Here is a 14,710-nt window from a genome sequence, read left to right as displayed (position 1 = left end):
ATAATCCATGGAAATGTGACCCACAAGCAGTGCAGCTTCTACGGTAAGCTAAAGATATGTGTTTCCTTGTTAACGAATCGACTACCCTTTTTGAAATGATGTAGAGACAGCAACGTAATACCCAACTGAATTAAACTAAAGAAGAAATTTAAATCAGCCAAAGCGCTCCGTATTTATGCCTGGTTGGAAAAAGCCTTGTTATGAGAACAAATCCACAAGGCATCCACCTGTGCCAAAGTTCTACGACTTAAATTAGAGCTATCCGACTAAGTTATTCCAGAAATTTGAGAGATTTTAGACAGGATCACAGACGACTCGGCCAAGCACTTATTACTGAAAAACAAAGAAAAATTAGTAATGAAATTTCAAGCCCTACAACAACAGAAAAGCACAAGACCATCAGAATGCCATAACAAAAGGAACAGCCAATTACCCACAAACGAAGTTAGGAGCAACTAACCACCATCAGACCACAGCTTGGTTATCAACCAATCAAACCACAATCTCACCCAAGGTGAACTCTCACTGCTAAAGAAAGGTTTGCACTATGCCATCGCTCCGAGGTCAGTGAACAAACATGATATCGTTTATCATATCGAGAAAGGTTTAAGATTCCTCCCCACCAATTTGGCTGATAAAATACGAATGGAAACATCATGTATACTAAATTCAAACAAAAAACTAAGCACCAACTTTAACAAAACCGAAAATCTAGTCCTTAAATCCTAAAAAAATAACCAAGACATTATAATCACGAAAGCAGATAAAAGCAATGCCACTGTTCTTTTAGACCATACAACATACATTGAAAAAATGAACCATTTGATATCGGACCACAACACTTACCAAATGGTAAACTACAACCCCACAAAACATAACAAAAAAAAAACAACTGAATTAATCAAATCCGTCCACACATAGCCCAAAGAAACAACAAAAAAATCACTTAAGTATAAAGAGCTAATAAGCTTCATTTCGGCAATGAAAACATTACTTAAATTTAGGGGATATTAAATCCTGCATAGTTTTAAACCCGAATAAGAAACTCAAAGATCGGAATCAGAGAGTTTCTTGCCGAATATAGTAAACTATAAAGTATCGGCGACACTAGCGTTAGCCAATGCAAGTGATCCTAGTACGTAGTACAATACCGTGCAACTCGTTGCAAAGGTGAAGGAAGTTCAGATCGCTATTCTTAGGTATTTTCCATAATGTAAAAACACATTTCCTAGGAAATGTATGCTGTTATTACATTATGGAGGGAGGTCACTACCCAGACCGGTTTCAGCCTTTTTTGAGGCTTCATCAGTGAGTAGCTAGACCTAATACCAAAGTGTATAGCAAAAAGAACTTATATACTCTGCGAACGAGTTTTCCAAACAGGTGCAACCATTAAGTTACTTAAGTATAAAGAGCTAATAAGCTTCATTTCGGCAATGAAAACATTACTTAAATTAAGGGGATATTAAATCCCGCATAGTTTTAAAACCGAATAAGAAACTCAAAGATCGGAATCAGAGAGTTTCCTAATGCAAGTGATCCTAGTACTACGTACTAGTACGTATCACTTGCATTAGGAAACTCTCTGATTCCGATCTTTGAGTTTCTTATTCGGTTTTAAAACTATGCGGGATTTAATATCCCCTTAATTTAAGTAATGTTTTCATTGCCGAAATGAAGCTTATTAGCTCTTTATACTTAAGTAACTTAATGGTTGCACCTGTTTGGAAAACTCGTTCGCAGAGTATATAAGTTCTTTACGTACTAGGATCACTTGCATTGGCTAACGCTAGTGTCGCCGATACTTTATAGTTTACTATATTCGGCAAGAAACTCTCTGATTCCGATCTTTGAGTTTCTTATTCGGTTTTAAAACTATGCGGGATTTAATATCCCCTTAATTTAACAAAAAAATTAATACCTCATTATACCCGTGTGCCCAGAATTTATGGCCTGCCAAAAATACACAAACCAGACACACCACTACGTCCTATTGTTGAAGGAACTGACAGCCCAAATTATCACTTAGCCAAAAAATTAGCGGCCACACTCAAGGAATTGGTAGGTCAGTCCCCTTCTTACATAAAAAAATACACAACATTTCATTAATAAACTTAAAAACATTACACTCAACGATCAACATTTATTAGTCAGCTTTGACATAACCTCCTTTTTCACCAATGTTCCAATCAATGACACTATCTTGCTCCTACAGAACATTTCCACATGACATCACGGCCCTCTTTGCCCACATACTCCGCTCCGGATATTTCGTGTGGCAAAACAATTTTTACCTTCAAAAAGAAGGTACAGCCATGTGTTCACCACTTCCCCCCCCCCCATAGTTAACTTTTATATGGAAGACTTTGAGCAACGTGCTCTAGAGACAGCATGTCTAAAGCCCAAAATTTGGTTCAGATACGTTGACGATATTTTGCCATTTGGCCCCACAGCTGCGAAGCTCTAAATACATTCCTTAGCCACCTAAACAAACAACACAAACGTATCCAATTCACCACTGAAATGGAAAAAAAAACAACTCTCTTCCTTTCCTAGACACACTTGTCACACATCTTCCCTTCTCAGTTTACTGCAAACCTACACACACAGGCCAATACATATACAAAAATTCTTACCACCACCCAACACAAAAACTAGTTATAATATGTCATAAGCACCCTTAAACACAGAGCTCTAACAATTTGTTCTAATGACCAAGCTCTAAACCAGGAATACAAGATCATCAACCAAACATTTATAAAAAATGGATACAGTAAAAAAACTATTCACAAGATCCTCCATAAAGATACCAGTAAGAACAAAAAAGATTTCAGGAATGCTATTGCCATTCCTTATGTTAGAGGCATTTCTGAAAAAAATAGAACACTAAGAAAATACAACATTAAAACTACCTTTAAACCCCCAAATAAGTAAAGACACCTATTCAGTTCTAAAGATCCTCTTCCACACCTAGCCCACCCAGGGGTATACAAAATACAATGCACATGTAACATACCATACATAGGGGGTACAGGGCGAACTATCACAATCAGTCAAGATGAACACAAATGACACATTAAATACCTCCATTTTGGATAAACTGGCCTTTCTGGCCACGCACTCCAAACATATCACAGAATTGATTGGAAAAATACCAAGTCCTTACACCCCACCAAAACCTGGTTTGAGAGAAAATTTTAAGAGTCATGTGAAATTCTCAAACACAACCCAAATCTCAACAAAAATGATGGCCTAACCATTTCAAGAATGTGGACCCATCTACAACCTGTATAACAACCTAAACTAGCCATGGAAAAATCCCACTACAAGAAGACAACCTGGTGAAGTGTTTGTAACATTCAACAACAACTGAAAGAAATCATATAACAATCAGAACTGTACAAATCTAGAAGAATATTAATACATGAGGACTTTAGCAGTTTATTGTAGTTGTATTTATTTATTTTTAATCACTAGAGGTCAGGCTAAGAAAAAGGCTTAATTAACTACGTAGATTTAGTTTACCGGTATACAGAGCTAGAGCATGTAGCTTGGTTCCTTATACACTTGTATCCTTCTGATAATGACCTCGATACAGAGGTCGAAACGTCACGTTTTATTTTATTAGTAATTAATAAAATAATCTGTTCAACACATGTGTTTGTGTCCCTAAATTTATAAATATGAAATATAAATTTTATGTAATTTTCTTTTCATTAAATATTTTAAGTATTAATAAATTAATATCACAGTTATTTATACATAAATTTGAAATTACAAATTGTTGTGATCTAAATATTATGGGCTGTTTTACTTCAATACTAGGCAAAGTTTTTTTTTCTTATATTTCATATAAGAATTTATATATATATTTAATTATTTCTACTAGAACAAATTTTTTGAAATGACTGCTCTATTCCTTGTAGAATCAAGTACCCAAAAATGAATTTTTGTTGAATCACAGTCTTTATTTACATAAAATACTGCAAGATAAAAACATTTTGTATATGGACTATGTAAAGAATGAATAACAAATTAAAACATTTTAAAACAGTATATTTATGCACATAGTTGTAAATTACATAATTCCACTGTATGTTAATTATTCTACAATGAATCACATATATTCAGATAGCAAAAAATCTAATCACATTATACCAATATTGCATTTGCACATTTTCACTTTCCACAACATATAAAACATTTTCACACAATGGAACAGCAAAGATATTTCACATTCTGAATACTTTGAAATATTTATTCCATACCTTCAAAGTTGCCAGATATGATATGCCATTCTTTAAACATCAGCTAAGTGCAACTCAGAAATACGATGCATAAGTGTACAACATCTCTAATGCTCACATTTTACACCAAAAATACTGACACATTTTTAACAATATGAAATTACAAATATGCAGTCTTACACCTATAAGAGAAGTTATCTAAAATTTACGTTATAACATCAATGTCAACCAATTTTTATAAATTACTTGGAAACGATAGCAAAAGATTTATGAATGCCCTAATGATCTACACCCTGTGCAAACATTGTATAACTTTTCAAACAACTACAGTTACTACATTAAATATATATATATAAAGAGAGAGAGAGAAAGATTTACTACAGAACTGCTTGTTTTCACATGAAAGTAGAAGTAAACTGAACTTACACAATAGCATCATGAAGAACATCAAGATTAGTGACATTTTACAAATATAAGTTAAAACAAAAATTTTAATTATCTTATGAATAACATGACCTTGTGACCATTTTTTTTTTTGTTCCCAACATTTTATCAAATTTAAAAATATACTATATGTAAAAAAAAAAGGAGGGAAATGAAACATGTATTTACATACTATATGTAAAAAAAAAGAGGGAAATGAAACATGTATTTACAAAGCAATAAAATGCCACTTGAGGATCATGTACAACAGAGTGCTAATAGCAGAAGGATCACTTTGGCAGTATACTACTAGAAAGCAATATACTGCCAAAGTAGAAATATAATTATCTTAGCATTTTTCCTCCCTCAGAAATTCTCTTATTCAAAAGTAGTTTAAGTAGCTTATTCAGATAGCCACTATAACTGTCTGACTAGTTATTTTCTTTGCAATCTTCAAAGTTAAAATTCTAGTTGCCTGATTTAAACAAATTTTATTTTATGTTTACAGCTAACATTGATCAAAAAAGAATTTTGTCATCAAATTGACAAACATAATGGGAAAGAACATTTACTTAATGTTCAAATTTTTTTTCAAAAAAGCAAGGTGATATTACATGTGATGGATGCAAGTTCAATTAAAAGTTAATAGTATGATCTTTTATATGAAAAAGCAAGAAGCATGAATCACAAGAGAAATGGAATTCGAGCTAGAGGCATGGAAAATAAGAATAGAGAAATCATAACTGAAAAAGATAAAATCCTAATGAAATGGAAGGAATACATTTGAAAATCTATATGACAGGAAAACAGACCAAATGAGTTGCCATTAGAAGATATAAAGAAGGTAAATGAAGATGATCTAGTCCCAGAGATTTTGAAGAGCGAAGTAGAAATGGCCATTAACACTTTCATTGCCAAGCTGATAATTGGAATTTCGTGTGGTGGCCAACTTTTTTTTATTTAGTTAACGACGTCCATGCGATAACGCATGATCGGCCGTTTGGTGAGAACTCGCATCGCGCGATATCGCGTGGTTGGCAATGAACGTGTTAAAGAACTAAAATATGGAAAGGCAAAGAAATTTCAGAATTCCTGAAACAACTTCTGAAGAAATAACCAAAATAATAAATTTAATTTATAACAAAGGAGATCTACCAAAAGATTTTATGACCTTAACATTTATACCTATACCAAAGAAAAGTAATGCAGTGAACTGCAAGGATTTTAAAACAATAAACCTCATTTCCCATACACGTCAAAAATACTTATGAGAATCTTAACACGAAGAATTACATCTAAAGTGGAAGAATTTCTTGGAGAAGATCAGGGGAACAAGAGATGCGATTAGACTGTTAAGAATAGTAAGTGAAAGAAGTCAATATCTGTTATATAGATTTTGAAAAAGCTTTTGACTCTGTAAAATGGGATAAGATGTGGAAGTAATGGAAAAGATTGGTATAGATTGGAAAGACAGAAGGCTAATTATTTCACTATATATGGGACAAACTGCCATGGTGAGAGACATATATGGTACAACAGAACCAGGTATCATTGAACGAGGAGTAAGACAAGGCTGTTTGTTCTCTGTCACTAATTTTGTTTAACATGTATTCTGAAGCAATGTTAAAAGAAGCACTGGAGAATTCGGAAGAAGGAATCAAGATTGGAGGTAAACAGGACTACCACATCTATTGAACAGATTACTGGAATCCTGTATATCAATTATGGAATGAAAATTAATATCCGAAAAACAAAGGTTTTTCTGGTGAAATGAAATGGAATGAAAATAGCAAGGAAAGAGGCAAATATGGATATCACAATAAATGGGGGAAAATTGAATCAAGTAAAGACATTTAAATATCTAGAAAGTGTTATTAACAGTGATGGAAGATGTAAAAGTGACACAAAAGCAAGAATAGCAATGGGAAGAGATGCCTTTAATAGAAAATGGAATTTATCCCGAAGTAAAATGGATAGAAACCTAAAGAAAAGACTAATAAAATGTTATGTGTGGAGTGTTGTCCTCTATGCAGCTGAAACTTGGACATTGAAGAAAGAAGAAATTAAGATTTTGGAAAGCTTTGAGATGTGGATTTGGAGAAGGATGGAAAAAATAAAATGGACAGATAAAATGAAGAGGTCTTAAAAAGAGTAGAAGAAGAAAGTCTGTTAAGGAGGATAAAAAGAAACAAGGGAAACTGGATCGGACATATTCTGAGAGGGAATGGAATCATCAGAGATGCCATCGAAGGAAAAATAGACGGGAAAAGATCCAGAGGAAGAATAAGGAAAACAATGCTAGATGACATGCTCAATGGAGACAGGTACACAACCTAGAAAGAGAAGGCTCAGAAGAGAGTGGAAGGAAAGTTTCTGCTACTAAAAGAAGAACCTGCTCAATTGTAGAATACTCAAGACAATTTTATTACAAATCATTCATGAAAAACTGCTGGAGAGCAACACTTATCCAATGGATTTTACTTTTCTATTGATACTGAAAATCATGCCTCCTAGGGAACCATAACTTTGTTTTAAACGAAATTCTTGTGTAGCGTAGCTAGAATTCAATAAAGTTCTGAATATGAAACTTTAAAAATAATATTTCACATATGCAATTTAAACAAGAAAATATCATATGCAGTGGCTGTATCATATCTAGATTCAAATATCTAGCAGTCATTAATTTATCTAACAGAAGAGCACATTAACCCTTTCTGACCTGAATTTTTTTTTTCCAAGTGAAAAAAAATTTTCTTTATTTATTTTGTCTTTAGGTCTAAAAAGCAAGAATATCAAGTATTTTGATGAAAAATACATTTCAGGATAGGAATTCTGACCGACTGATTCCATATGGTAGCAAATATTCAACTTCTGAGCGTATACTCTATAATCCAATATATGCATATTATTCTACTAAGTCATAAAAACCGATATTGGTAAGATTTATATGTATAATACATAGCTGTTATTATATTAAAGAAATGGAACTACAATGTACAATACCAATTGGAATCAATCGCCACGTAATATGGGCTACGAAAGCCAAGACAATTAGTGATTCCAATTGGAATCACTAAGGCAGAAAGGGTTAAAAAATTATAATACAAATAATTTAAACTTTATTTAAAATCCTGGCATATAAAAATATAAAAATCACACCACTAATAATATTGTGTATATTAATATGGTTTCCAACATTTGTTCTCATTTGTATGTTTCCAAGCTCAACTGTGTCACAAGTGAGCATTTCAATTAACAAGTTCAATATAATAGAATCATAACACATTTTCTGCATCCATCTTTAAAATATCCCAAGATAGCTTTGAAAGAAACTGTGGAATTAACTGTTAATGTTTAAAATTTTTCTCTGTAGTAAAATAAGGCAATGAGAGTAATTATTCTTGATTTTCAGTTTAAGTGACATCACAAGATAATGAAGAGAAGCAAACTGCTTCCACTAGTGGTTTATATATATATATATATATATATATATGATTGAATTTTAATTCAAGACTGGTTTAGAGGTATATAAGTTTGGGAAGTATTAGTCAACCAGCACATAGCTGCAGAGTTGCACATAATCCGTGAAATATGAAATACCAGAGTAACATGAATCTCATTCTGTAATAGTGTCCTTAACTTTGGAGATTTGGTTATATATATGCATATAAACGTTATATGCTAAAAGAACATAATACAAATAACTGATATATTAAAATTCACTTATTTATACAACAGTTATAATTTTTTTTCTTTATAACAAAAGTTTATTTACAAAATGCATTTATGAACTTAATGCAATAATAGTGCACATAACCAAAAATCACATTTAGCACGGCTTGCAGATCTACATAAATTGCACGTAATTCCTTGCTGAATCATTTTGATAATCAATACTGACATCCAATATCAAATTTATGCAGGATCTTTAGGAACAGGGGGTAATGGTCGGTTTTGAAGTTCTCCATTTTTAAGAGATGTATTAATCATTTTCAAAGGACATCTTGGCTGAGAGAAAGAGCTTATTCCATTGACTTTTACACTAGCATAAGGTAAAGGCTGCTCAATTCTGTATGGCAGAAATGGTTGCTTGTTTAGCATACTTTCCTGCTGATATTGCTCCATTACTGATTTCTTTGGTGGAACCACCCCTAGGTGAGGTGATAATACAGAAGATACAGAAGCAAGCTCAGACTGTTGAGCAAATGCTTTAGAAATCAAGTGATTTGGCAATTTTGATCTCAGTTGCATTAATGGACTCTTAGCTCCTTCTGATGACCAAAAAGCCTCATTATCATAAGCTCCATCTCTTATAAACTTGTTAACTATATCTGGTGAAGAATCATTTCTGCTTGATATATTATTATATGTATGTATGGCATAAGGAGAGCAGTCTGCTTTAGGTACATTTGAAATCGTAAATTGTAAGACTGAAGATGCAGAATCTAATTCTGCATAAACATGGTTATTGGGATTATTATTAGAGGATTCTTGAGTAGAGTATGATTCAGTAAGTTCATTAACAGAATTCTGAGAATCAGTAGATTGTAGAGGCTTTCCTTGACTAGAACCATGAAGCCAATATTTCAAACTCGATTTCAGACCTTCATCTTTTACGCTGACTTTATGTGGAATGCTATAAAATTCATTATCTTTTGAAGGTTTTGAAACATTTTGTTTATGGCTGTGGAAACTTTCAGGTAGTATGGGACATGAATCAGCTAAAAGAAAACAGGACTGAATTAGAATAAAACTTAAAAATCAGAATTTGTTTTTTTCATTAAAAAAAAAAAAAAAAGAAAAGAAAAATTTGATAGAAACTAGTATACTAAAATTATAGAGCCTCCATAGCTCAGTCAGTAAAGATGAAGCTGTTTGGAAAGATCTGAGTTCGATTCCCATCAGTGACATGAGGAACCTTTATTTGGTCTCTTTCGACGGAAGGTGAGTTAGCTGGTCTCATACGGAGGTAGGGGAATTTTTTTCACCCCCCAGAACAGGCCTCGTGAACACACATAGATTACAGTCATGAATACGTCCTAGCCATATGTCGTCCCGAGCCCAGTGAAATGGGGGGAGGGGGGGGGGGGGCAATGGTGAACTACCTTGTAAAATAGCACCAGGAACACTTTGTGGGCAATGCCTACAAAGTCACCTAGGATTGGAAATGACTGAAAGAGAAAAACCACCACCACCATACTCAACTTATACCTACCCCTTTTTTTTTTAATGAAAATAAACTTGTTCACTTTTACTTCAGGCTTCAAAAGAAACATCCATGAATGGATTGCGACTAATTGTTATATATTTTAATATGTTATATGTTTTAATAGGTTTAGAGGAGTAAGAAGAAAATGCAAATACCAAACATCGTATGTGTCTTTTAAAACTCGAGAATTTCTGGTAGATGGAGAAAAGGAAATCCCACAGGAGGGAAAGAACATTTCATAAGAGAATGCATTTTTTGATTTCTCTAACATTAGCAGTTCTTCAGAAGACAAATAATGTTGGTAGTGAAGGAATGCAAGAATATTCAGCAGCCAAAACCTTTTTAGATGTGAAGAATGTGGAATTCAATTTCTAACTAATCATATTTCAGAAGAATAACATTTTCTAGTATACAGAAACAGATGCTTAACAGCTTCACAATCAGTCTTAGGATACAATCCTACATTCATATAGGATGTGAATCCCAGTGTGACATATTATTTGAATTTTGTTAAGTGGTATAAATACAGTGCCTATTGTAAGACCACTATCCTTTTTACTGGATGACCTGAATACTGGGTTATTTAATCCTTACCCTTTTGTGATAGTAAGAGGTACTTCAGGTTTTCAACCTTCTGTGGATGGTGTAAAAAATGTAAAGATTAAAGATTAAATTTCCATAAGTGAAATTTCTAGAGTGCTCTTTAACACGTATATAAAGACAGTTTTTCTATTACTGATATCAAAAAGTGGATTTTCTCATGTAAATATTATCTGACTGAAGATCATTATTTGAAAATCAGTGAGTGAAAAGTGAATATGCATACTAAGGCTAATGCACAAAGTATGCAAATTTTAAGCAAACCAAAAGTTTCACCTTTTTTAGTTATTAACTAAACACCTGACACCATATATTATTATTACTACCAGATCTCCAGGAACTCTTCAATGGAGGATGCATATCACCCACATTAGTTATATATTTTTTTGACTGCAATCATTCTCAATTTCCATGGATGTCCTCTTGTTCTCATCCTCTATGAAATCACAATTTCCATCTACCAATAACCTCTTTGATACATATTCATTTGATAACTGCAGTGCTAAAATGAATATGTATCAAAGAGGTTAATCATCTGAGTTAACTGTCAGATTTAGGGAAAGACAAGGTATATTAGAATATTAATTAAATACTTCCTATATTTCAGAAATGTTACATTATCATCTTCAGGGAACATAAAATAATGATATGTGCATGCAGGCACTAACATTAAACAAATATGGCTGAAGAAAACAACTGAAGTTGGTCCTAGAGTCCTAAAGGTGTCCCCTAGTGGGCTAAATTAGGTTGTCTTGGCTGTTGGGCTGATGTTCTTAGAATGCAAGCTTCCCATATTTGGGGTAGTCTCATGCATCCAGATTTGTTGAAGTTTTGGGAGTTTTTTTTTAGAGCTGAGGCTGATTCCAGGAATAATCTCTTATATTTATACTTGCTGTGGTGTAGTAAAGTGGCTTTCTTCCAGCGTATTTTGTGGCAGGTGTCCAAAACATGGTCAGCAAGTCCTGAGTGGCTGTATTGGTGGAGCCGGATATAGTCCTTATGTTCAGATATCCTGATTTTAGCTGTCCTGCCTGTTTGTCCATAGTAGGAACGTTTGCAACTACAAGGGCCCATAGGCTACTTAAGAAGATTACTTCTTGGCCTGTGGAAGTGACTAACAAACTAAAACCTTTTAACTCTAGACCCCCTCGAATATATGGACTACCAAAAATCCATAAACAGAATGTGCCATTACATTCCATTGTGGATGGCAGATTCTCCCACATACAAATTAGCCACAGTGCTCACACAATATACTGGCAACATAGCTTCACAAACAAAAAATTCAACCCACTTTAAAGCCAGTATAAAAAACCTCTCACTCCAACACAGACATAATGGTCAGTTTTGATGTCTCCTCCTTATTCACCAATGTCCCACTCAAGGATACCTTGGCCCTCATCCAAGCCAAATTTCCTCCCGATATCGCAGCCCTATTTCAGTTCACCATGAAGTCAGGCTATTTCTACAAACAGAAAGAGGGAACAGCCATGGGTTCTCTGCTCTCTCCACCCCTGGCCAACTTCTTTCTGGAGACCTTTGAAGAAAAAGCTTTAAACTCAGCTCCACATAAGCCTACTGTTTGGCTACACTATGTAGATGATGTGTTTGCCATTTGGCTGCACGGCTTGGATACACTCCACAACTTCTTAACACACTTAAACAATCAACACCCGCAGGATCCAATTTACCTTGGAAAAGGAAAACAATAACAATTTCCTTTTCCTAGACATTCTGATTACCCTCACCAGCCTGATGGAATCCCTGGCTTTCTCTGTTTACAGAAAACCTACACATACAGGCAGATACATTCACCAGCAATCACTCCCTGCCACACACACCAACAATATGGGGTTATAAAAACCCTATATAACCAGTGGTGAGCTATGGAAATTTTAACAAAGGGCTTGCATCGTCCAGTACAAAAAAACAACAACCTAACTTAGCTCTTATAATGCTTATATTGCAACTTTGTAGAGCTTCTGACAGATATGATAATTCCTGTAGGATATCAATCATTAATGCTAGATCTTTTAAAAATTCCAAATTGAGAAGTCGGTTTAAAAAGCCCTTATATTTATCGTTCAATGCAAAATCGTTCAATGCTTGCATAAAGCTGGGTAATTTCTCCACGAAGAAATTTGTGGAGAAATTGGAAAAACTGCCATTCATAAACCGCAAGCTGCCCATCGTGGTCCAAACACACATAAAAAGCATATAATTTATCCATAAATATTTCAAAATGATTTATTTCTTTAATGTTTTTTATCAAATCGTCTAATGCTAAGCGTAAATGATGAGCGCAATGCCAAATAATAACGTTGGGAAAATTTTGTAGAAGTTTGATTGCAACACCTGATTTGTTTCCTAACATTGCATTAGCTCCATCAGAACAAAATGCAATGAAATGATTTTTTATACAGTTATCAGAAAATCCATATGAATTTAAAGAAGCAATTATAGTAACATGTATACATTCCAAGTGGTATTTTCTCGTTCTACAAGATTATTAAACAAGAAGAACAAGGGGCTCGCAAATTTGAGAAAAAGTTTACAAAGGGCTCGGGCGAGCCCCTTATAGCTCACCACTATATGTAACAGAGCAACATTAATCAGTTCAGATAACAATACCCTAACTACTGAACTTAACCATATTCTTAACACCTTCATAGCCAATGGCTACAACTCCCAAAAGATACAAAAAATATTAAAACCCATTAACCCCCCCCCCTTCCATAACAGAGATTACTCTAAATCTATCACCATTCCTTATATCCGCGATACTTATGAAAAGCTAACCAAAATCCTAAAAAAATTGACATCTCTTATCCACTCCACCAAAGACCAGCCACTTCCCCTGGAGTATACCAGGTCACTTGTAGTTGCAAACTTCCTACTACGGCCAAACAGGCAGAACAGCTAATAATCAATGATTTGCTGCAACAGTCTTTGTATGAATCTCATGTTACGCAAATGACAAAAGACAGTAAAGTCATCCACATAACATTATTTAAATTTGGAGGAAGTTGTTCAGTTATTAAGTTAACACTAACTGCAAAAAAACATGACATTTAAAACAATAGGACTCCCTTCTCTTGAGTATAGCGTCAGGAGAGAGCAATTCCCACTTGGGCCTTTAAGGTTCAGTTGAATTAAAAGTTCTCTATGAAGTTTTCCTATGAGACCAACTTTGTGTAGGTCTTTCAGTATTCTGAATCTGCAAGCAATGTCATATGTTTTTTGCATATCAAAGAAAACCAATACTATAATAAAATTAGTTTAATCCTTTATCCAAGTGTGAGCAAACAAAGTTTCTGCCTGAAAGTATCTTCAGGACTGGGGTAAGGTGGTACAACACCAGGGCAACTCATTGCAAAGGTGGAGCAAGCTACCAACACTCCTATCTCAGTATCTCCTATAATGCAAAACATCTCCTTGCGGATATGTCTAATGTTATGCATTAAGGGAAGAGCCACAACCCAGACTAGTTTCGACCTTTATTGAGGTCTCTTCCGTGGGAGCCAGGCCCAAGTGCAGATACCAGGCAGAAGAATTAGCAGGTCATCTCTACCTATAGGAGCTGCCAAATGGTGTGCCACCCTTTTTTAATAAATTACTCTGGATTTAGAGAAAGATGTTGAAAGTTTATTTTTCACTTGGTTAGAGTATAATAAAATTAGTTTAATCCTTTATCCAAGTGTGAGCAAACAAAGTTTGCACCTGAAAGTATCTTCAAGACTGGAGTAAGGTGGTACAACACCAGGCAACTTGTTGCAAAGGTGGAGCAAGCTACCAACACTCCTATCTCAGTATCTCCTATAATGCAAAACACATCTCCTTGCAGATATGTCTAATGTTATGCATTAAGGGAAGGGCCACTACCCAGACTAGTTTCGACCTTTATTGAGGTCTCTTGAGTGGGAGCCAGGCCCAAGTGGACATACCAGGCAGAAGCATTAGCAGGTCACCTCTTCAGTGGGAGCCAGGCCCAAGTGGTATCTCCACTTGGGCCTGGCTCCCACTGAAGAGACCTCAATAAAGGTCGAAACTAGTCTGGGTTGTGGCCCTTCCCTTAATGCATAACATTAGACATATCCGCAAGGAGATGTGTTTGGCATTATAGGAGATACTGAGATAGGAGTGTTGGTAGCTTGCTCCACCTTTGCAATGAGTTGCCCGGGTGTTGTACCACCTTACCCCAGTCCTGAAGATACTTTCAGGTGCAAACTTT

At 34.7% G+C, this 14,710-nt stretch overlaps 1 protein-coding gene across 1 annotated transcript in view; it reads right to left on the bottom strand.

Moving 5' to 3' along the window:
• Positions 1–4,039: 4,039 nt before the first annotated feature.
• The window catches only part of LOC150102727 (uncharacterized), a 138,422-nt gene continuing 127,751 nt past the window's right edge, over positions 4,040–14,710 (bottom strand). Inside the window, exon 5 of the mRNA XM_090399242.1 lies at positions 4,040–9,391. Within this exon, the coding sequence (XP_090255368.1) occupies positions 8,586–9,391 (806 nt within the window). The 3' untranslated portion in view covers positions 4,040–8,585. The remainder of the gene's footprint in view (positions 9,392–14,710) is intronic.

The sequence above is a fragment of the Typopeltis vanoorti genome, chromosome 10, assembly GCF_054136105.1.
Source record: "Typopeltis vanoorti isolate ZY-2024b chromosome 10, IOZ_Tvanoo_1.0, whole genome shotgun sequence".
Classification (NCBI taxonomy): Eukaryota; Metazoa; Arthropoda; class Arachnida; order Uropygi; family Thelyphonidae; genus Typopeltis; species Typopeltis vanoorti.
This window is presented reverse-complemented; position numbering and strand designations above follow the sequence as displayed.